We start from the raw sequence: 25320 nt of genomic DNA, 5'->3' as shown, positions 1-25320 counted from the left end.
ACCTTACTAAGTCAATGTATCTGAACAGTGTGATTGGACAAAACATACAGTATTAACTGAAATACTTTCCCCAACTCGGGGATGAATCAGGTGTAGATATAAATATGTAAATATGAAATTATTTTACATACAGATAAAGAATTTTGGGGATTTTTTTTAAATTTTGTGTTCACTGCATGATAAAAGACTTAAAAGCACAAGTGGCCAAAGGTTTTATAAATTGCAAAAAAGAAAACAGTCATAATACACAAATTCATTTCTGAATAGTAAAATGAACTGTGAATGTATAATTTTTCGTGGTGTTAGAAATGGGTGAAAATTTATCCCCTATGGACCAGGAAATACTACCGTGCCACCTACAGTCCTTCCATACACCGAATATACAAGACCTATTGCTTATAGTATCTGATATATGGACTTTACACCAAAACTTAACCTTGTTCACTGATCCATCAAATGAGATTGAGGTCAAGTGAAAACTGTCCATCGGGCATGAGGACCTTGCAAGGTACGCACATGCCAAATATATTTATCCTATTACTTATAATAAGAGAGAATTTATCATTACAAAAAATCTTAAAACTTTTTTTTCAAGTAGTCACTGAACCATGAAAATAAGGTCAAGGAGATGACTGATGGTAACCTTGTAACATGAGTCATCCATATACCAAGTATGAAGTATCCAGGTCTTCCACCTTCTAAAATACAAAGCTTTAAAGAAGTATGGGACTATGTTATCATGCAATAGTGTAAATGATCATCAAGAAGAAAGATATATTTTAAGAAGAAAATTGAAAAAAAACCTTCATTGCAGAAATTGAAGAAATAGAAACATTATGCCCCAGATCTAACATTCAATTTTCCATTGGCAGTCCTTTTGTAGTTATTCAGAAAAAAATTGTTACTAATTAAATGAGAAGATAAATACTTTATCTGGAAGGATTGTCTCCCATGGAAAGTTGTCTCAAAGGAAACCATAACACATCTGAATTTTATATTAACAGAGATTATGTTTGTAGTACGCTCAAACAACACCCAATACCTGATTTCAGAATATTCCATTTTTCAATTTGTAATTCATCTAATTCATCAGAAGTACAGATCTACTTCTGCGAGATTAATTGAAGATCTAATGAGCAAAGCTATCAACAAAATAGACTACTTTTAGATTTCTGATTTGAAAGGCCACTTCTAACCTATCAAGATGTGACAAAAAGGTTCACATTACCCAGTAAATCCCAAGATAAACAAAGTCTGTTTTCAAATGGCAAAATCAAAAGCTTTAACGCATAGAGCAAATGAATACCCGACTAATGGTACAGGCATGTTCTTGTGTAGTAAATGGTGGATAAATCCTGGTTTTTATAGCTAGCTAAACCTCTCACTTATGACAATCCCATCAAATTCCATTGTATTGACAACAATTTGAGAACAAAACAAACAGACATAATAGGTCAAATGCTTACAAAGTATGGCAAATATAAACAACAAGTTAAATGTTAACATTTTTATTCTATCAGTTTTGTTTATAAAATGTACCCTCCTCAACTCTCACATACACTCGTACAGACATACGATAAACAAGCATTTGTGATGAAAAAATAAACATATATTTACATTATAATCACAGTAAGATCAGGCCATACATAAAATTAAGGTTGTTTTATGTTGCCTACCTATCCATACACCCACCCTAAAAAAAAATTACACAAATAAGTTATTTTTTTTTTAAAGTTCTTTCCTGCTTCAAAATTGTCTTCTCGTTTAATTCATAATTTAATTTGTCAGCCAAACAACTTAATTCGCTTCTTGACCATGCAAGGTATGGGTAGGCAACATATAACAGATATTTTTTTAAGAATGGCCTCAAAGTTGTTTCCACAGCTCTTACAGTCCTGGCATTATACGACCAAAAAAGACTGTTTACTATAATTCATTATATCATCTTTTATTACTTAACTCATTTGATATATTTTGTCTTGAAATCTTTCCAACATAATAAATTTATCAATGTATCATGACATTGAAGGCAGATTAAGAAAATACCTATGAATCGAACATGTGTCCTTTCCCACTGGACCATAAACACATGAGCTGAAATGTGTAATCAAAGCCCACTAGAAATTTGACTGTATAGGACTATAAGGTTTTTTAAAAAGAATAATTTATTATAATCTCATACAAGATTTTTACATCAAATATTAACAAATATACACAGTAATAATATTGAGTTAATTAAGCAATAACAAAAATATACCAACATGCTAGCAATGAGGTATATTGTACAATGTTAGGGTAGAAATAAAGGGTGCTGTCACTTATTCAAAACATGTAATTATTGGATTTATATTTTAGTGTTTTTCCCCCTTTTTGTTACTCAATTTCAGAGGTGTATTTAGGGGGAGGCCCAGGGCCCTCTTCTCTAGGATTGGTTGATTATATAGGGAATCACTGAAGCATGACCATAGTGGCCCCCTCCTAGGCAGTCACTTATGATAATTTCAGGATCTGCCACTGCATTTAATGGCAGTCTTCTTTACCAATACTTAAGCATTTTACCTCAAGTCAATAAACAATCACAGCCACATTATTAATGCCAGTATACACTTAAAACAAAATTTACTTTTCCCTAATTCATGATTGATATTTCAGAAACAATTTCTAAACTTTAAATATCAAGCAACCAAAACAATTTGATCTTTTGTTGTACAGAGTTTTCATGACTTCAAAAAGAATTTTTTTCCTAAACGGTAGAAACCACATGAAAAAAGTTGATGACGTCACGGTCACATGACTAAATTATGTCTATGGGCTGATAACAAAATAACATCAGCCAATCAGAAGAGGTGTTACATCCAAATTAATCTATACACAAATGCATTCATTACCTGTACTTTTTTTATGTACAGACTTTACCTCAAAACAAATGGAAATTTGAGAAACAACATCAACAAATAGCCAGACTATTATAAGTCTAGCTGTATAATAATTACACAATCACACCCACACATTCTTACATCATTTAAATAAAATACACTCACACAAATTGTACAGATTTGTTTAAAAATATGTGATATAGCTATAATAGATAAACAGATTCTACATGTTGACTTCATTCTACATTATATCTAACCATACCAGTCAGTCACAATCAAATAAATAAGGCTTGTCCTGGAGCGTCATAAATTATACCCAGGACTGATTACAGACTTAAGGTTAATTCTTCAATACATTCAAGGTTTTTAAATGCACTTTCTATCTTACACACAGTAGCAAAAATATAAAAACCACCACCCTTTATTCTGAATTTAAAAATATGTTCGTTATCAGTCTGCACCAAGATTTTTTCTAACTACTTGTTGGAACACCAATATTCAAACATTTACGGTACAGGGGTTGAAGCCATAAAACTTTGCTAAGTGATCAGAGCACAAAAATTATGCTTGAAACATGAAATACAGCATTTTGATTGGTTGATTCTTGAGTACAAAAATCGTGCATCAAAGTTTTATGACTGCAAGGCCAGACTGTTAAAATCATAAAAATACATTTTACTGGCAGTCTTTTAGTGTAAAACAAGCTTAATTTACAACAATACAATCCAGTTGTATCAACAAACATTTCCATAGGAACAAAACATGGGAATTCAAGTTTACATTCAAAACCATTAGCGGAATGTTATACGTGATGTTTGAGCCAATGATTCTTTCTTGTACAATGAAATCTATAGTTATCTAGTGAATAAAGAATCATGCAAATTAATGGAGATATGAAATTATTGAGTTGAAATTAGTTAAGTTGTGGGTATAGTGAAAAATAAGTTCGTTACAAGAACAACAGTTATTATGGATCTCCATTATTGTTATATATCACAGTCATGACAGTATGTAATGAATACGACTAGCAAATCAGAAAGCTTAATTACAACGTATAAAAAACAAACTTCAATCATTCATATAGTCTCACACATTCTAGTGAAGATTAATGGACTCAAAATTTTATTTCTTTACAACTGATAATGTATTCATGAATAAAGCCAAAAGGGCGTAAAGAAGAAATGGTAAAAGAATGTCTCCCAAAATATGTCCCAAGGAAAAAAACAATATTTTTAAGTTTTGAGTCGACTTCTATTTGTCGGGTTTTTTTTTTTAATTACAGAGTAGAATAAGTATAAACCATCATGAATAATAAAATTAAAATATGTTAAACATTAACACAATGTAACAATCGCACCATATAACCATTATCATTTAAACACATGTTGATATTACAAGATATTACAGAAACAAGCCCCTTTTACAATGCAGAATGTTGTCAAATGAGAAACTGTGGAGTTCTTCCCCTTTCTTTAGTAACATATCGTTCAATATGATGTCATAAAGACATATCATTGGTCTTATTAATTGTTCTTTCTAACCACGCGACTCTCATACATTACAGCATGACTTAGACTTTGGCGTGGAGCTATCTGTAGGTCCGACTATGATATTTTGTACATTGTTGCTAGGTGTGTTGTCGTCGTCAGGGCTGTCCCGGATTTGTTTCTGTGATACTATTTTATAAATTTCTGAAAAAAGAAAAATAATTTGATGGATTAGTATTGACATATAAATATTTAATAATAAAATCCCAACAAAGCAGTTCCCTAATCACCATGTAAATACAAGCAGCACAAATTTCTGGGTACTTTTGTCAATATTATAAAACATGGGTTACATAATATTTCTTTTAAATTGGATGAATTTGTTTAAAGCCATATAAATGAAGATGGCGTAAATTTACTAGCATATGTATGCATTTTTATTTTTCTAGTGACAATGCCAGTCTCTCTATATAGATTAGCCTGCAGGCTTAACTGTACAGTTGTCTGGGTAAATTGGTGATTTTTTTTTGCTTCAAAATAGCTATGTCCACCCTTTTATATACTACTAGAACACACCCTTAATATCGCGGGTCCATGACTGAATTAAGGTATATAACTATGCGCAAGCCTTATTTTAGTATTAGTATTGTCATCTGATAAAGTCATGCGAATTATAAGATACACAGTTTTTCTCTGCTTTCAAATCTTTCTGTTTGAACCCGTCGAACTGAACTTATCAATTATTGGTAATATTAATTATTTGGAAAACAAAAGGTTCATGGAATGGAGTATTTTTTAATCAACAACGTTAACATTGTCCTATATTAGTTATTAATAAAGATGATTCTTTGATTCGCTGTTTTACGTCATGTATGCCCACTAACAAATTGAAAACTGTTCCTCATTTTTAGTCTTGTTATCTTAGAAAGTCTTACTGATTAAAATACTACAATAGGTAGCTATTTGACAATTTAGTAGTGTCAACCCTGTGATTATGACCCGTGTATATAGCGCATATTAACCCTGAATACATCGTTTGGTGGTGCGCCTGTCAGATGCGGAACTTACAGATTAGGTAATAGGTAACACAGGGATGATTCCAGTTGTTTTCAAATGGGTCCCTTGACCATCAAAATTGGGAATTTTCATCAAATTGGAAATTTTCTTATAATTGGGATTTTTTTTTCTGCATAAAATCTATGATGAAATAATATCATTTTCCTGTAAAAACGGAAATTGTATCAAGTTTCACCTGTTTCATAGTGTGTGGATATCCTTTTTCATCATAAATGATCTGTCGTGTATTTTCAAAAATGCGCAGACAGTTGTTTTTTTATTTGAGAGCCAGGCAGAACCTTTACGCAATCGGCGCCTATTGAATTTTGATAATTTATAAGTTTTTCTCCCTGTCGAGGTCTGCTTTTAATATGTGACCCATTTTGACAAAAAGCATCTATTATCTATATGCTTTTACGAAATCAAATACTCCCATAAGAAAATGCTATGGGTGTATTTGATCTAGTAAAAGCATATTTCATTTAAAGGTCTGCTTTTACGAGAACTAAGGTATTGAGAAACGTCTCAGAAAAACACATAATAACAAAATGATAACATATCTTATCTTAACAATCTTTCGTTTACATCATTCTTATTCGGATCTTAAAACACTTTGAAGACAAATGGGAAAAATTGTAATTGCCTTAATCGGTGCAGGAAACATTTCCGGAAAAATCAATTTTAAAATATTTTTTTCTGAATTGGGAATTTATTTTCACACAATTTTTTTGGGCTGCTGGAGGAATTGAGGGCCGCTTAGCGGTCCTAAACTATATAGTGGAATCATCCCTGTAACAGGTGAATATACTATTGGTTACAGTATCGGACTCGAACCGGAACTTCTTAATTATTGGCAATATTAATTACGTGGAAAACAAAAGGGCCTGGAGTGGTGTAATTTTCAATCTACACCTTTGTACTATATTAGTGATATATAAAGTTGAATTCTTTGATTCATCGTTTTTACGTGATGACCGCTGAAAAATTGGACTTCGTAATTTTAGTATTATAGATTTCCATCAGTATTCACCAGTTAGGGATTAAGTTTTTGTTATTTTATCAGTTCCTGGGTATTAAGTTTTTTTGTTGATAATTCTGCACTTTTTGAGAGGTTTAGAGTTTTGATTTTATTTGATTTTTTGTGTTTTTAACGCCACTTTTAAGCACCCACTAAGCTATTACCTGGCTGCCAGTTTCATTTGGTGGAGGAAGCCACAATGCCTAAAGAAAATCACTGACCTTTGATAGGAAAACTGACAATCCTAGTCAATAAAGATTGGTATTGAGTGCACATGCACCAGTTTGTTCAAATACACATCCTTAGTGTTGACTGGCTAGTGATTACAGAAATAACTACTTAGGATCACTAGGACACTGAGTTTTGAAGGAAAATGATTAAAAACTACCACAAACCTGTTAATATATTTTGAAATGCTGACTCCACATTAGTTGAGTCCAATGCTGAAGTTTCAATGAAAGACAGGGAGTTCTTTTCTGAAATAGAAAATCAAATATGAAAATACATACTTTTAAAAGACACATCGAAATACAAGTATAAAGCAAAAGTTTTTCTCAAAAATTTGACTGAAATGGAAACATGCATGATTCCTGTGGCAATTTATAGTTGCTTACATCTTTCTCATTTTGTTTTTGTTGGATAATAGTCTCATTAGCGAATTAATCAACTCCAATCTATTGTCATGATTGTAAACTGACTTGAAAATTCTCATTTAGCTATTACAACAGTTTAAAATAGCAATATAATGTAATTTTTCTAGCACAATTGTTTTGCAAATTACCTATATCATGTATATAGCTGTAGCTAGTTATTTCTGTTTCATTTGGATAGTTTTCTCATTGGCAATCATACAACATCTTTTTTATGTTTATTAAAGAAGAGTTTCACAAATTTTTTGTTTCACCTCTCCAGTTTATATCAGGTATTGTTATTGTTGTAGTGTATAAAGTTTTATTACTATGTCAATGTAATTACATCTCTCCCACTTTTATTTTCAATTAACAAGTCAGTTATAATGATTCACGAGCAACACCATGGGGGCCACATCTGTGGAGCAGGAATTCCCCTTCCAGAGCACATGAGATCCTCCCCAGATTTTGGTGGGTACGTATCTGTGGATCAGGAATTCCCCTTCCAGAGCATATGAGATCCTCCCCGGTTTTTGGTGGGTACGTATCTGTGGGGCAGGAATTTCACTTCCAGAGCATAGGAGATCCTCCCCAGTTTTTTGGGGGTACGTATCTGTGGAGCAGGAATTTCCCTTCCAGAGCACATGAGATCCTCCCCAGTTTTTTATGGGAAATGTATCTGTGGAGCAGGAATTCCCCTTCCAGAGCACATGAGATCCTCCCCGGTTTTTGGGGGGTACGTATCTGTGGAGCAGGAATTTCACTTCCAGAGCACATGAGATCCTCCCCGGTTTTTAGGGGGTACGTATCTGTGGAGCAGGAATTCCCCATCCAGAGCACATGAGATCCTCCCCAGTGTTTGGTGGGTACGTATCTGTGGAGCAGGAATTCCCCTTCCAGGGCACATGAGATCCTCCCCAGTTTTTTGGGGGTACGTATCTGTGGAGCAGGAATTTCCCTTCCAGAGCACATGAGATCCTCCCCAGTTTTTTATGGGAAATGTATCTATGGAGCAGGAATTCCCCTTCCAGAGCACATGAGATCCTCCCCAGTTTTTGGTGGGTACGTATCTGTGGAGCAGGAATTCCCCTTCCAGGGCACATGAGATCCTCCCCAGTTTTTTGGGGGTACGTATCTGTGGAGCAGGAATTTCCCTTCCAGAGCACATGAGATCCTCCCCAGTTTTTTATGGGAAATGTATCTATGGAGCAGGAATTCCCCTTCCAGAGCACATGAGATCCTCCCCAGTTTTTGGTGGGTACGTATCTGTGGGGCAGGAATTTCACTTCCAGAGCATAGGAGATCCTCCCCAGTTTTTTATGGGAAATGTATCTGTGGAGCAGAAATTCCCCTTTCAGAGCACAGGAGATCCTCCCCAGTTCTTTTTGGGGTATGTTTTGCTTAGTCTTTTATTTCCTATGTTGTGTTTTGTGTTCTATTGGTTGTCTTTTTCTTCTTAAGCCATTGCTTTATCAGTTTATTTTAGATTTATGAGTATGTTTGAAACTTTTCTACCCTAAAATAATCTCTTTTTTAATAATCACATGACAACCTTGAAGAATTGTAAATGATTTTTACCTGCAAAGGCCCTTGCTTCGTCTGTAGGGACAGCTCGTAAATGCCGTAAATCACTTTTATTTCCTACTAACATAATGACAATGTTACTGTCCGCGTGGTCTCTTAGTTCCTTCAGCCATCTTTCTACATTTTCATATGTCAAATGTTTAGCTATGTCATACACTAATAATGCGCCAACAGCACCTCTATAATATCTGTAAGAAAACAAAATCATTTCAATGTAGGATAAACATGATAAAACATCTTTACAAGTATGACAACGCATAAATTGAAATGCAAATTAACTAGAAATTATCATTTTTTTTAATCAAAACTCTTTTTCTTTATATACTAAAATCAGTCTGCACCAAAAACTTTTTCAACTTCTAGTCCGAAGACCAATATCCTGACATTTTTCTTATCGGTCCAAAAAAAGTTTTGCAAAAACTTACTAGTCTGAATGAAATTTTACTAGTCTGGGGCATCAGACTAGTGGCTAACCGTGCAGACTGTTCAAATTTGTATTCATAGATCATTGATTTCTAATCCATTTTTTTCCCATTCTTTGCAGAACAGAAACAAGATTAGCAGAACAATCAAAAGTATCATAAGAGGTTTAATTATGTTCTCAGGGAAGATTTCAAAAGGGTCAAATTAAATTAGAGGTATAAGGGGAGGGTTGAGATCTCACAAAACATGTTTAACTGTCATGACTGTGATGCATTTAATTTGTTCTCCTGGTCCGAAGTCAAGAACCTCTGGATTTTGTTAGTCTTGTAGGTTTTTTTAAATTTTGGTTTCAGAGTTTCATGTCGCATCCGTTTTCACTGAATCCAGCAAAAGTCACCTGCACCGTCTCTGACATTCTCAATACTAAATTGTATAGACTATAGTACAAACCTGATCTTGATACTACACATTGCTAACCATAAAATGTACTTACGCACTAGTTATAGCCCTGTATCGTTCTTGACCAGCTGTGTCCCAGATCTGGGCCTTTATCACTTTACCTTCAACCTGTATGCTCCTGTATAATTATAAAGGTTTATCATTAAAATTGTGTTTATTTTTATTAGTGTCACTGCAAATACATTGACAATTTATTTGAAAATCATTTGTGAGCATTTGATAACAGACATGACAGATAAGTCTTAATTCTATAAAAGACATACTGTCTCTAGTGAATAGTTTGTCAATCGTTTCAAATCTTAAGTTCTGACAATTTGATTTATTTGAAGTTCACATTATCTTTCGCTCAACTTTGTTAAGTGAAATGGTCACTGCAAAACTGTTTAAGGGCATGATTGAGCCTAATTGAAATTTAACGGTTTGCAACTTAATAATCTTTAAATTTCTGTCTTACCAATTGATTTTTTGTCTGACAGTCATCATCCTTTTGTTTTCATTCAGTAATTTGTTATATGGTAAGGAAAACTTATAAAACTTATTTTCTGATGTACTAAAATCAAACCTTTGTCCTCGGACTTCTCTTGAACTGAATTTTAATGTGCATATTGTTATGTGTTTACTTTTCTAAATTGGCTAGAGGTATAGGGGGAGGGTTAAGATCTCATAAACATGTTTAACCCTGCTCCAATTTTGCGCCTTTCCCAAGTGAGGAGCCTCTGGCCTTTGTAAGTTTTGTATGATTTTTAATTTTAGTTTCTTGTGTATAATTCAGAGTTTAAAATGAAGTCCATCATCACTGTACTAGTATACATATTTTTTAGGGGCAAGCTAAAGGACACCTACGGCTGCCGGAATTCAGAAATTCTAGCTACATTGAGGACCCATTGGTGGCCTTTGGCTGTTGTCTGCTCTGAGGTCGGGTTGTTGTCGCTATGACACATGCCCCATTTCCTTTCTCAATTTTACTTTGTATAATTACCTTGTGGCAAATTCCACACCAATGGTACTTTTACTTTCTAAGTTAAATTCATTTCTTGTGAATCTTGACAACAGGTTACTTTTTCCTACGCCAGAATCACCAATCAACACAACTGTAATAGAAAAATATACATTAATACTAAAATATGCTTTCTTACATGAAATTAGAAATTAAGCAACTGTTTTAATTATTCATACAGCAGACTCGTCTGTTCTAGTCATTCAAGTGAAAATGTCTGTGTAAATTTAGTTTTCTTCAGTTTACTATGGCCACTGATCAGATTTTGTAATTTTTTTCCAAACTGGTCTTATTAAAGTTTAGTTGACCAGAGTTTCAGGAATCAACATAATTTTAAGCAATTTACAGGTAAGAGTTTAAAAACAGTCAGAAGAAAAGTGGGGCTCCAAATAAGAAGACCAAATAAATCAATTTGTGTGCAAAAGTCTTAAGATCTTTTGATTTTAAATATGCACAAGTTCAATATTTATGATTGTTGTTTAAGCATGTTTAGAAAGAGTTATATCAGACATTTTTTTTAAAAATATATACAAAACCGTAATGATGATTTTTTTGGGTCAGTTTGGCTTAGTTTCAAAGGACAAGATTTTTCTAAAAGTTAGCCTAACAGACACGCTACATGTAATTTATAATTTTTTTTTGTATGTTAAAAAATGTTTAATGTAACAACAGGACTTGTTTGTGGTCAATGAACTGTACTACGTGTATATGTATTGTTGTTAATCCTAATATCCTGAAAACAGACAATCTTCTTACTTGTCTATATATTAAGTAATACAAATAAAGATTTAGTAAAACATTTAAAAAGGAATCTTTTGTTCAACAATTTTTATCTTTCTTTTAATTTTGTTTGATATGCATATCAATCTCCCTCCTACTAAAAAGTCATATATATTTGTTCATTTTCCATCGAATTAGACTCAAATTATCAGACCGGGCTATTATATTTCAGAATTGCGAAAGTATTTATTTTTATTTTTGACAAGGTCCTTACCTTCTGCTGTTTTTTCTATGGGTGGGTTGTTGTCTCTTTGACACATTCCCCATTTCCATTCTCAATTTCATTTTATATGTCATGTATGTAGTGACTATACATATTTTTAAGTAATTAAAGTAGTTTATTTTTTAAATTACATTTTACCTCTTGGAAGGTTTTATGATGTTAAGCTGACAATACCAAATTTAAAAATCTCTAAATGTTCCCAACTTTTCCCCAAATTTTCAAGGTAAATTTAGCTATAGGTGAACCCAGCATTAAATTTTGAACCTTGACAATATACTTCTTTAAGAAGCCTGTATTTTTGTCATTGAAATATATAGCTTACCTTTTGTTATATAATCAAATTCATCATCCATATAATAAGTATAAGCATTGCTTTTTATTTTACTCTGACAGTAACGACATTCAGTTTTCTTATCCTTTTCTCTTTTGTGCAAAGCCATTTTGTCAAAAATTGAATTTTAGTGAGCAAGAATTTGCAAAGCTGACAAGACCACACTAACTCAATAAAATTAATATTTTATATTGTTAAGTTTATTTAAATATATATATATATATAGCCTGCATTTATGATTCATTTTTTTATTTTATTTTATTTTTAGACCTGATCGTTGGCCATGTCACTTTGTTTACAAACACAACATGACTCATTTTCTCCAGGAAGTAAATTAGTCAAAAGTTCAGATAACCATTTACGAACCACATTCAGGACATTGCTAAATATATCTTCTGTAAAATTCTTACTTTTTATCTTGAAATCAGTTCATGTTTACATGATTGTAGCATTAAACCATTCAACATGTTCAAGGGTAACTGGTCAGTTTATGTTTATATTTCATTCATTCATTGCAAGTTTTATTTTAAACAGCTAAATTATATTTAAGAGTTATAAAAGAGAAATGAGAAAATATATTTTTCACAATGGACCACAAAGATTCAATGGTATTGATATACATGTATAGACTTTCTAGCTTTGTATGCCATAACCTGTCAATGTCATATACCTTATCACTAATCCCGGCTGAACCGGCCCCTTGAACTTTTGACGCAAACAACAATTACTTTTCCATTGAGGTGTCAGATATTTTGTTTCATGACTTAAAAGATATCCAGTAATGGCGGACAAATAGCGTTAAGGTGTATTGTAGCTGTAGGTGTTTCCCATGTAGAAAAAAATGACACAATAAAAAAAACAAAGATCAATAAATGACACTACTATATTTTGAGTATAGCAAACTTTCATGTCAGTGTTACTTATACTCAAGTCAAGAATTAAGGGACAAATTATTTAGCGACCAAATTTTTTTTCAATTCTTGTTGAACACTAGCCTAGATGCCCTTCATTTCAAAAGTAAACAAATGTCAAATCAATTGATGGAAATGGGAACTCTCTAAAGTAATAAGCCGATAAACATCTACAGAGAAAATGTTTAAGCTGTCACTCAACAAATAAGTTTTTGACATTTCATTTCCTGTAGTAATGACAACAAAACAAAACATCAACAACATTACATCGGGGTGCGAACAAAGCTTCAAGTCGTTCATGGTGATGTAAACTGTAAATATGATAATGAATGTAAGACTTTATCACACAAATATAAGGGCTGTACCTTTAAATAAGTAATCGTACTCGTCATCTTTACTACCCATTTCTTTCCGGAAGTTGGCGGAAGCAGGAATTCAGATGAAGATTCTTCTGACCCCTTCCTCAAATTCAGACAATTAAGTCGATTTTCAAAGTCTTGAACCAGTTGACTTTGTGACCTGTTGATAACTAAATACTTTCAACTTCTGATGTTTGTGATTCCAATAGATTTGTCAGGTGACCCTATTTCTGTCAACAACTGTAGCAGCCAATATGGCGATTTTGACGCCCCTTGTTCTGCGCAACCAAATGACGTCACCCGCGCAAGAGGAAATGCAAAAAACAGACTGGGAAAGTTTCAAAATACGAAAAACTTACCGGAAGTTCATTAACGAGAACATATGACGATTCTTACATTTTAAGGTTATATAAAAATGGAGCAAATTCTACCACATTTTGCAGAAGGAAAAGTTGTGAAAGGATTTGGACGGGGCAGCAAAGAACTAGGAATACCCACTGGTATTGAATACAGTTAATTTTACACACACTTATATCTAACTTATTGGAAAAAATGATAAAAAACAGGAGTGTCAGTGACCAGGTTCTTCATAAAATTATATCTGTGTCTGGTGTAATACGAGTCCAAATAATTATGTCGTTTTGGAAGGCTATTTTATTTATTTTTCTGGGACGCCGTAGAAGCAAGGCGTCCCAGAAAAAAAAAAAAATAGCCTGGCCAGACGTTATAATTATTTGGACTAGCTAACTATACAAATCCTTGGACTAGTGTAATACTGGCTTGTGTAATTTATGCATGTCACAAAATATTCATAATATCTTTTGAGAATATCTTCATTTTTTGCTTCGAATCATGGTGTGCAGCTATACACTTAATAGCTATTCTCAGCGATTCCATGACAAATCGCCCCACTGACTTTTTCCTTGTGACGTTAGATATTTTGGATTTTTACGAGAACCTTTGACAGTGTGTAGTCCTACAACCAAGGACATATATATTAGTTATACGTCCTTGCTATAACATATGACTTTGCATTCTCATTAAATTTTTCACGTTTTTATACTGATATTTTCATTTTTTTATTTTTTAAATGCGGGTGGCACATTAATGGTAAAAAAAAATTATCAGAACAGTAAACAGAAATAGTAAATAATGCCCCCAATGGTCATATGTTATAGGACTATAACAGTGTGATGTCCAGTAATGGCGGACAAATAGCGATAACATGGATAAGGTGTATTAGTTTCAGTCAATAAAAATATGTACACGCCATCTTAAAATAGTTCTTATATAGTACTTTGAACTGATACACTGTTTCGTCTATCTTAAACCTTAGGTATTATTGATGTTTTGGAAAGATTGGTTCATGTATGTAAATATTCATCTTGTAAATTGAGAGAACAAGCCCAGTCTCCTTTCTTGACTAGATTTAGAACCTTGGTCATACTTTTTGTTTTATCGCATTCTATATCGCCAACTACAAAAATAAGGGTTAAAATTGCTGATGAGACTATTCTATATGACATAGAAATTAACATATATTTATCATGTTTATAGGTCAACCGTCTTTTGTCCTCATTATGTATACACAAATTGAACTTTCTTTCACAATTTCCAAAAACTCATAAAGACTAAAACTAACTGACAAAAATAAAATACCGTTATTGCATCCGTTTTGGCCAAAGAAAAGATAACATGTTAACAAGACATCATCCAGACAACACCATTAAATAAATCATTAATTTATAAACAAATTCTTCTGTCTTTGCTTCTGTTATATGTAATTCTAGACTGACTAAAGTACTGTTCTACATTTCAGCTAATTTCCCAGAAAAAGTAGTAGAAAACTTACCCAAAGATCTTCCCGGTGGTGTGTACTACGGCTGGGCCAATGTTGATAATGGTGAAGTATTGAAAATGGTCCTAAGTATTGGATGGAACCCATACTATCATAATACAAAGAAATCTATGGTAAATATGTAACACTCCCAAATGTGTCCTTCCCCCCAAACGTGTCCAATTCTCCCAAACGTGTCTTTTCTCCCTAAACGTGTCCGAAATGTACAATAATCCCCAAACGTGTCCGACTTCACAACTCCCAACGTGTCCGATAATTGTTATTCACCAAAACGTGTCCAACATTTAACCCTAAAACGTCACATGACTTTTAGCGCTAATACATGTATCTCCTCAATAAAATCGCTGATAACGTTTATGGCAATTCTATGATGGGACACAGATGATGAAGTTGTCATTTATCAGATTAAGTTAGTTCGATGTAGGTTTTTAATGATTATAATAATTGCAAAATTAATCGGTTATTATACAGTAACTTTGACTGCAGTTGCGTATTGTCCAGTTGCAAGTATTTCATATTCATTTAGTGCGAACATACCTATAGTATTGGAGTTGAATTAATCGTTAACTTTGTTAATTATTTTGTACTTATAAACTCCGATGACGCCTTTTATATTTATCTGAATATTGCATGGCGGGCTTTTAACAGTATTTTTTTCCCCACTTTTGTCAATAGTTTGTGTGTATTTCAAAACCTCATCAAATCATAAACTGGTTATCCCGGTTGTTTTTTTTAATAAATTGCAGGTTTCCAGCATCACTAAAGACACATAATAAAGAGACATAACGTCCAGTGCCAAATATTTTATGCATAGGTTTTAAAGATTCTTTTTTTATAAATATAATTGTAATGTGATCAACGCTGGTTTTAATTGCAAAATTATTTTGTAGTGTATAAATAAACTTTAGACTGTTGACTACGTATTGTCCAGTTACAAGTACTTTATGCATATTTAGAGCGCACAATAGTTTTGTAAGTTTTAATGTTTTTACAGTTGTACTGTACAAATTAACTTTAAACTGATGATCGCGTATTGTCCAGTTGCAAGTATTTTATGCATATTTAGAGAGAACATACGTCAAGTTTTAATGTTTTTGCAGTTCTATTTCGAGAGAACATAGGCTATCTGTTTTTTTTTACATTTTAACATACATGTTTTAATGTTTTTACTGTTCTTTTGTTAAGAAAAACTCTAGACTGATGGTTGCGTATTGTCCAGTTGCAAGTAGTTCATGCAAATTAGAGAAAACATACAAGTTTAAATGTTGTTTTTTTTCAGTTCTACTGAATAAATTAACTTTAGACTGTTGATTGAGAATTGTCCAGTTGTCAGTATTTCATGCATTATTAGAGAGAACATTAAAGTTTAAACGCGCAGAGAAAGGGACACTTTGACCCGTTAACCATGTTAACTGTACAGTTTAACTCAACATGTTTGCTTACAATTTACACACGAAATGACGCCCAGTTTAATTCTTCCGTTTTGAAAAAGTACTAACGTGCTTATGTATACTTTTAATTTTAATTTTTAATGAAATGGTAAAATTAGTATTCGTTAAAGAAATAGCAATAACCAAATAACGCTTGATATGGACACGATTTGGGGATTGGACACGTTTGGGGGTTAGTTGAGAAATGGACACGTTTGGGCGTTTATACAAAGGACACGCTTTGGCGCAGTTTTCAACTAGACATGTTTGGGGGAATCAGACACGTTTGGGGGGAAGGACACGTTTCTGAGTGTTACAAATATAAAAAAAATAAGAAGATGTGGTACAATGTATAATTGTCGAAAAGATAAATCTGTGCCAGTGACCAAATTATGTACACTGTTCAGCCTTCATCTATGAGCAAAACCCATGCCACTTAGTAAGCTATAAAAGGCCCAACAATAACAAATGAAAAAAAAGAAGAGAAAACTAAATTATGTTCAAAACAAAACATTTAAGTTGTGTTCACTTTATTGTCTTTATGCATGAAGCATGTATCATACATACATTTAAGTGTTGTTCTCTCTTCAGGAAACACATGTTATTCATACATTTAAGTGTTGTTCAGGAAACGCATGTTATTAATAATTAAGTGTTGTTCTCTCTTCAGGAAACACATGTTATTCATACATTTTAGTGTTGTTCTCTAATTTCAGGAAACACATGTTATGTATACATTTCAGTGTTGTTCTCTGTTTTCAGGAAACACATGTTATGTATACATTTTAGTGTTGTTCTCTGTTTTCAGGAAACACATGTTATGTATACATTTAAGTGTTGTTCTCTGTTTTCAGGAAACACATGTTATGTATACATTTTAGTGTTGTTCTCTGTTTTCAGGAAACACATGTTATGTATACATTTTAGTGTTGTTCTCTGTTTTCAGGAAACACATGTTATGTATACATTTTAGTGTTGTTCTCTGTTTTCAGGAAACACATGTTATGTATACATTTTACTGTTGTTCTCTGTTTTCAGGAAACACATGTTATTCACACATTTAAGTGTTGTTCTCTGTTTTCAGGAAACACATGTTATGTATACATTTTAGTGTTCTCTATTTTCAGGAAACACATGTTATGTATACATTTTAGTGTTCTCTATTTTCAGGAAACACATGTTATTCATACATTTTAGTGTTCTCTATTTTCAGGAAACACATGTTATTCATACATTTTAGTGTTCTCTATTTTCAGGATACACATGTTATTCATACATTTTAGCGTTCTCTATTTTCAGGAAACACATGTTATGTATACATTTTAGTGTTCTCTATTTTCAGGAAACACATGTTATTCACACATTTAAAGAAGATTTTTATGGATCCACATTAAAAGTAATTATGTTAGGATATATACGACCAATGAGAGACTTCTCCTCTTTAGGTAAGTTTTTATTTAGATGTAGCCATTGATCATGTTGATAAGGGTTAAAGCAACCTATCAATGGATATTTGTAAGAAATATATATCTTTAGGTCCTTTAAGGTTGTACTCAACACTTTCACTAAAATTAATTTGGCTTGTTTAATTTTCATGAAATTAACCAAAAATTTAAACATCTAAAAAAATTTGAACCAACTGTTTTGTCAGAAAAATTACACTGGTTATATAGCAATTTGACAAACACCAATTTTGATCATTGAGAAGCTTAATATTCCTGTTACAACTCAATGTAATTAAAACGTAAAGCCGACTTTACAGAGTTATCTCCCTGAAGTGTTAGGTACCATCTTAATGGAATTCGACTCTGAAAACATGAGTCATTATCTCATATAAAAATGTGGTATCATTGCAACTGTAATACTTGTCCAGAGCCCATTTTAAATAATGTAGAAGTTTATGACAGTAGTTCATGTTTAAGAATAAGGAGTTTGGGTTTAATTGACAACTTTCCACTAGAGTCCAAATGAGTTGTTGATATATGTTAATTGTGTTCTATTTTGGAATATCAAAATAAGTCTTTAACACAAAGATGAAAGTTACAAAGATAGGAAAAGAACATTGAAACTCATAAGTTGACAATTAACTAACAACTCCTTTGTTAAAAAATAAACAGACAAACAACTGTACACAAAACACAACATAGTCAACAAAAGACTGAGCAACAAGAAACCCACTATTAAACTTGGGGTGATCTCATGTGCTCTGGAAGGGTAAGTAAATACTACTGGAAAAAAATATGTTTATAAACATACTATCATGGCTATAGGAAACAAAATGACTTTTCAGAGAAAACTTAACTGATAAATATTCTAGATTTTTGTAAACACACAGATGTATTACACTCTGACATGTCTTAATTTTATAATGTGGCAACATAAACTATTTTTTTTAAAATTATCTCCCTTGTTTGCAGCCTATTTTATAGAATTACACTTCTTTACCAACGAAAATTAAAAATATGAATTAAGAAACCTGTTTAAACCACTCATTTTGTGAGTTTTCTGTATAATCAATTTGTGGGTGTCAATTTTAGAAGATACATTGAAAACCGTTTTATAATTTTAAGACTTATAATCAAGTTTTTATTGCTCTAAATTAATGTTTTTTATTATACAGATGAACTTATAGATGCCATAAATGACGATATACAACAGGCTAAAGACAAGTTAGATTTACCAGAGAATACATCGTACAAACAAAATAACTTTTTATTTGATGAAATCAAGGAGGATGTTTGATGTTAAATTATCTTAGATTTTTTATTTTTTTTATTTATTTACAGACTGACTGTTTTAAGTGAGACTGGTTTAATGTTTGTTGATGGTCATTTATTTGGCAATGTCACAATTAGAAATATTTTGGTTTGCCCAAACCCTACCCAAAGGTTGAGACAGTGGGTAGGTAGGTAGGCCTTTTTTTAAAAAGAAATTGAGGTATCAGATGTTAATTAGTCTTCATGCCTATCTGAGTAAAAAAAACCTTCTTCAAATCAGGACAATAAAAGAATTTGAGTAGGCAGCTTTTTTCTGGGTAAGTAGGGTTTGGGCAAACAAACCTATTCTTTTTTATGGCCTAATGTGGTATGAATATTTGAGCTGCATGAGATAGAGATTGGCTTTCATGCAAGTGCATGAATATGTACATGTATAAACCTTTGGACAATTTTAGAACATTCAAATACAAACTAAAAGATTAACTTTGGTCTGTGATGTAGGGTTCTTATACTAAATAATTTTGTCACCTTGATACAGCTATGTGTACTGATGCTGCATAAAGCAATAATCACAAATCAAATCAATTTTAAAACGCTACAGACGTTCCATAGAGATTTTTCAACCTAATATTAGTCAACATATATAATATATTGGAATACATTTGCATTGAGTTGATCTCTATCCCACACAGCTCATATATAATGAAATAATTCCTGGTGAAGTTTTATATAAATCCTTCAGATGTTCAACCAATTGGCCGTTTCAGAATCTAAAGCATCATGGGTAATTTCATTGTTCGTACCTCAAAGTGAAATTAACGTCACTTCATTGGTTATATTTCCATTGTTTATGACATGTTTAACCAATCACAACGTTTTGGTGTACATTTTTGAAAATATTACCCAGGGTGCATTAGATTCTGAAAAGGCGAATTATTTTGTTGTGAAATGTCAAATATTTATGTGTTCTTATGCATTAACTTATGTTTTATTTTTTATGTCACATATATTTCGAACAACAAAATAATGTCTTGTTTGAGTTAACAGCTGTTGTGTTTAAATTTTTCCAATGCATTTTTTTTCCTATACATGTATCTTTTTGTGTTGAATATTATACAGATGTCAAAAAAGAGTAAAAGACATATGATATTTTGCTGTACCACTGCCTATTTTCTTTATAATATCTCAAAGTTTGCTTTCATAGGTATTTAAAAAATTTGAAGTTTGTTTCTTTTATCAGACAATCTGTCTCTTAAATTTGAACTTTTACTATTTCAGAATTGTAATGGAATTCTTTTTAAAAAAAATACCACCGTTTTTATTTTAGTCCTGACTTGCATTTTCAGATTTGTTTTTCAAGAGTTATTGGACTTTGATTGTTTAACATTGTTCAACATACTTGGTTTCATGATGGCAATAATTGTTTCAAATTAGAATGATTTAGATTTCATACCACATGTTCTTGTGAGACTTTAATTATCAAATTAAGCTAAGTTAATTTTTTTTTCAATCCTTTTATTAATTCATGTTAACAGAAGATGCTTTTTGTATTTTTTTTAATACTTTTTGATTATTAACTTTATTTAGTCATGGGATTTTATATCATTAAATGGTAAAAATGGGGATATTCTGTCATATTTCTGGAACATTGTATTATATACAGTAGTTTATTTGTGTAGTCATATTTTTATACTGAATAATGTACCATACAAAACCTGCCTCTTTGACCAGAATTATTTGTAAAAAATAGTTAAGTCTGGAAAATACTATTATGTGTATTGCACAATTCATCTTGAATATTCTGTGTGTGTGTGTTTGGAGGAAAGAAAGTAGTTAAACAGGACTTTTAAAGTTTAAACATACCATGGTGCACTGACCATATAAATCATAGAACTAATTTTATTATGAGGGACAAAATAAGCAAGAAAAAACTATTCAGGAATTATATAAGGGCTATTCCAGAAAAAAATGTATGGGGTTGGGGGGTTGGAAAGCAGTTTTTGTCAGCACCCACCATTCATACAATTGTAATTGAAAATTGTAGTGCATTATAGTGTGAAAAGTTGCTCTGATACCCATCACCCATGTATTATTAATACAAAGTGCCTTCCAACCCCCCATACATTTTTTTCTGGAATAGCCCTAATCTAAGCAGGAACAGCAGATTAATTATATTGAGTGTATAAGCAGTTCATTAGTTTAGCAGCTAACACTAATGTTAAGGGACCACATCATTGTTAATGATTTGATTGGTTGTTTTAACCATCCAGTCATCACACAGCAGATGATAATTTAATGTTTGCTTTAACATGTCAAAAGTTAACTTGAGAGCCAAAATAGGTTTATTGATCAATTTATCTGTTATAATTATATGATTTCAATTATGTCTAGTAAATAGTAAAAATATTTAATAAGCTCACGTCGCAATATAGCCTTTTTGTGCTCATGCATTGTAAAGCAAACAACAATGAATGATGTTTGTATTAAACATGTGCTGAGGAGATCTGATGTCTTACAGCTGAATATATCTAACTACTTATTTTATATCTTTATGAATTGTCAATACTAAATAAGAGATGTGTTAATTATATTCCTTTGTACTGGCCTTTATAAGTACTATGGTTGTCTCAGCTTAATATTTTTGTTATCAATTACGATAGTTAAAAATGCTGGTTCTTGCCACTTTATCATCTATTAAAACTGTAACAGTACTCTAATTTTTCTACATCTTTGACTTTGAAACTTTTGCAAAGTTTTAAAATGTTAAAATTTATAAGCTAAAAGTTATTTCGACAACATTAAATATTACAATTTACTGTCACAAATCATAACAGAAAAGAAGTGTTTCTAACGGTGAACAGAAAAACATTTGCCCTTTATATTGAGTGGAGGGGGCATAGGGTATGTAATAAAATTGAGAATGCAAATAGGTTATGTGTCAAAGAGACCATAGAAACTTGCTTGTTCTCAGAAATGTATGTTTTCATTTGTTTTGATAGCTATAAGATCAACGAAATAAGAAGCTAAATTATTTCAAACCACAAAATCGATAGAACAAGAAGTAATTTACATATAATCCACCGACCAAGCTTTTGAGATTCATGATTATATTGGATATATCATGAAGATTGTATAGATAACTTACATGTTGATGTATTAACCCTTTCCTCCATGGATTTTTTTTTTCTCACATACTTGATTCGCATAGGATTTTTCCAATAAAAAAAAAATCTTCAGATTTAAAGTATTAATGCATTGTGAAAACGAATATTCCATCAATGAAATTCAAGTCAGATATTCTTATAAACGTCCTTTTTATATTGGATACTAATTTTGTTAAGTCTGATGCAGACATTTTGTATTCAAAGCGTTTCAAGTGAGGTACTACACAGGCGTTAAAAGGTATCATTATGGAGGAAAGGGTTAACAGTTTATTTGTTACTGGTATGTCATAGATAACTTACATGTTGATGTATAAACAGTTTATTTGTTACTGGTATCTGTTTGTTACTAGTATGTCTGTTTGTTATTGTTGTTATTCAGAGCTATAAATGATGTTACCATGGTTACATCATATAAAATAAAGGAGATGATTTTGTAGATTTTGTTTTTTATTGTTACTTTTGTATAAGTAAAAAAAGAAGATGTGGTATGATTGCCAATGAGACAACTCTCTACAAGAGACCAAAATGACACAAACATTAACAACTATAGGTCAATGATTAGCAAAACCCATACTGCATAGTCAGCTATATAGCAGTTTATTACACATTTTATGTGATGTCAGTTTTGTTTATATTAAAAGACTGACAGATTTGAATTGATTTCATCATTTGTTATTCTATTCCTAGCAACCATGTATAGGATTCAAATCAATGAACTAAGTTCAACTTAGGGACACTTGATGCAAAAAAATATAATTAAAGAGATAATGTTAGTCATTTCAGTAAAGTTCAAGTTCCATCAGGAAAAGCATATCTTGAAAACCAAAAGGGATTTTTTTTTCTAATCACTCCAAGAAACTATATAAAGTTTGTAGAAACTTGAGTAAGTGTGCTACATGTGAAACATTCCCTTCTCTAACATTTAAACTCTTGAATAACTAATGGAACATTTTCAAAATCAATCTTGTATTATCGGAACATACTTTAGTAGATGTGTTACATGCACACTGTGACTTGATTGTAAGTGATGCTCTACACTTATTGTAGTTTCTTCAAAGATCTGAGAGAGCTGACCACAAAATTTTTGAAAAAGACTTATACATGAGGTATTTTACAATAGAAAAAAAAGTGAGGACCAGCAGATTTTCTTTGGAGAACCACCAGGGGGAAACAATTGAGAAATATGCTCTGAACAAATCATAACTTGTTGAATTAACTTGTCAGATTCAACCAACTACTGTCGAACCCATAGTCAAGTCAGAAATCTGCATGGTGATAAAATAAAGGGTCCCTGTTTACTGTGATAAAGAAAATGCTGATAAACTAAAGGGTCCCTGTTTACTGTGATACAGAAACAAAACAAAACACTTCAAAATCAAAACAAAATATGTCAATTCGAATCTTATCACATTGTATTTCTATAAAACTTCCCTAATTAAATGTAATATTGTCATTGACCTTAACAAAGTACTTGAACCCACAAAATACCACTTAACAGGATGATGTAACCACAAAATACCACTTGACAGGATGATGTAACCACAAAATACCACTTGACAGGATGATGTAACCACAAAATACCACTTAACAGGATGATGTAACCACAAAATACCACTTGACAGGATGATGTAACCACAAAATACCACTTGACAGGATGATGTAACCACAAAATACCACTTGACAGGATGATGTAACCACAAAATACCACTTGACAGGATGATGTAACCACAAAATACCACTTGACAGGATGATGTAACCACAAAATACCACTTAACAGGATGATGTTACCACAAAATACCACTTAACAGGATGATGTAACCACAAAATACCACTTCACAGGATGATGTAACCACAAAATACCACTTGACAGGATGATGTAACCACAAAATACCACTTGACAGGATGATGTAACCACAAAATACCACTTAACAGGATGATGTAACCACAAAATACCACTTCACAGGATGATGTAACCACAAAATACCACTTGACAGGATGATGTAACCACAAAATACCACTTAACAGGATGATGTAACCACAAAATACCACTTGACAGGATGATGTAACCACAAAATACCACTTAACAGGAAAATGTTACCACAAGACAACCAACAACATCCCACTTGACACGCTGATGTTACAACCAGACAACCAACAACATCCCACTTGACAGAATTATGTAACCACAAGACAACCAAAAACATCCAACTCGACAGGATTATGTAACCACGAGACAACCCACAACATCCCACTTGACAGGATTATGTAACCACAAGACAACCCACAACATCCCACCTGACAGGATTATGTTACCACAAGACAACCCACAACATCCCACTTGACAGGATTATGTAACCACAAGACAACCAACAACATCCCACTTCACAGGATTATGTTACCACAAGACAACCTACAACATCCCACTCGACAGGATTATGTTACCACAAGACAACCCACAACATCCCACTTGACAGGATTATGTAACCACAAGACAACCAACAACATCCCACTTCACAGGATTATGTTACCACAAGACAACCTACAACATCCCACTTGACAGGATTATGTAACCACAAGACAACCAACAACATCCCACTTCACAGAATTATGTAACCACAAGACAACCTACAACATCCCACTTCACAGGATTATGTAACCACAAGACAACCTACAACATCCCACTCGACAGGATTATGTTACCACAAGACAACCCACAACATCCCACTTGACAGGATTATGTAACCACAAGACAACCAACAACATCCCACTTCACAGAATTATGTAACCACGAGACAACCCACAACATCCCACTTGACAGGATTATGTAACCACAAGACAACCCACAACATCCTACTTGACAGGATTATGTAACCACAAGACAACCAACAACATCCCACTTCACAGGATTATGTTACCACAAGACAACCTACAACATCCCACTCGACAGGATAAGTTCACAAGGAACTTAACATTTACATGAAAAAAACATGTTCAAAATAATGTACATTTTTGCTCAAT

At 32.5% G+C, this 25320-nt stretch overlaps 2 protein-coding genes across 2 annotated transcripts; one reads left to right on the top strand and one right to left on the bottom strand.

The window, feature by feature from the left end:
- Positions 1-1492: 1492 nt before the first annotated feature.
- On the bottom strand, positions 1493-13444 carry LOC134718937 (ras-related protein Rab-11A). The gene is made up of 6 exons (XM_063581796.1): positions 13140-13444; positions 10512-10623; positions 9567-9650; positions 8645-8838; positions 6833-6913; positions 1493-4567 (listed from the first exon to the last, which is right to left on the bottom strand). The coding sequence occupies exons 1-6, from the start codon at positions 13177-13179 to the stop codon at positions 4428-4430; spliced, it is 651 nt and encodes a 216-aa protein (XP_063437866.1). The 5' UTR covers positions 13180-13444; the 3' UTR covers positions 1493-4427.
- A 43-nt stretch (positions 13445-13487) lies between these two features.
- LOC134718936 (riboflavin kinase-like) lies at positions 13488-20792 on the top strand. The gene is made up of 4 exons (XM_063581795.1): positions 13488-13633; positions 14953-15104; positions 17764-17866; positions 19042-20792. The coding sequence occupies exons 1-4, from the start codon at positions 13549-13551 to the stop codon at positions 19161-19163; spliced, it is 462 nt and encodes a 153-aa protein (XP_063437865.1). The 5' UTR covers positions 13488-13548; the 3' UTR covers positions 19164-20792.
- The last annotated feature ends 4528 nt before the right edge of the window (positions 20793-25320 follow it).

The sequence above is a fragment of the Mytilus trossulus genome, chromosome 5 (assembly GCF_036588685.1).
Source record: "Mytilus trossulus isolate FHL-02 chromosome 5, PNRI_Mtr1.1.1.hap1, whole genome shotgun sequence".
Lineage (NCBI taxonomy): Eukaryota > Metazoa > Mollusca > Bivalvia > Mytilida > Mytilidae > Mytilus > Mytilus trossulus.
Note: the sequence above shows the minus strand (reverse complement) of the source record. Positions and strands in the feature narration are given on the sequence as shown.

Bases quoted from the DNA above. Each gene is read 5' to 3' on its own strand.
- LOC134718936 (XM_063581795.1), top strand. From the start codon at position 13,549: ATGGAGCAAATTCTACCACATTTTGCAGAAGGAAAAGTTGTGAAAGGA. The intron at 15,105-17,763 runs GTAAATATGTAA...CTCTATTTTCAG, and splicing joins ATAATACAAAGAAATCTATG to GAAACACATGTTATTCACAC. The intron at 17,867-19,041 runs GTAAGTTTTTAT...TTTATTATACAG, and splicing joins GAGAGACTTCTCCTCTTTAG to ATGAACTTATAGATGCCATA.
- LOC134718937 (XM_063581796.1), bottom strand. From the start codon at position 13,179: ATGGGTAGTAAAGATGACGAGTACGATTACTTATTTAAAG. The intron at 9,651-10,511 runs GTAATTATACAA...ATAATTATACAG, and splicing joins GGTGTGGAATTTGCCACAAG to GAGCATACAGGTTGAAGGTA. The intron at 6,914-8,644 runs GTAAAAATCATT...TTTCTATTTCAG, and splicing joins CGAAGCAAGGGCCTTTGCAG to AAAAGAACTCCCTGTCTTTC.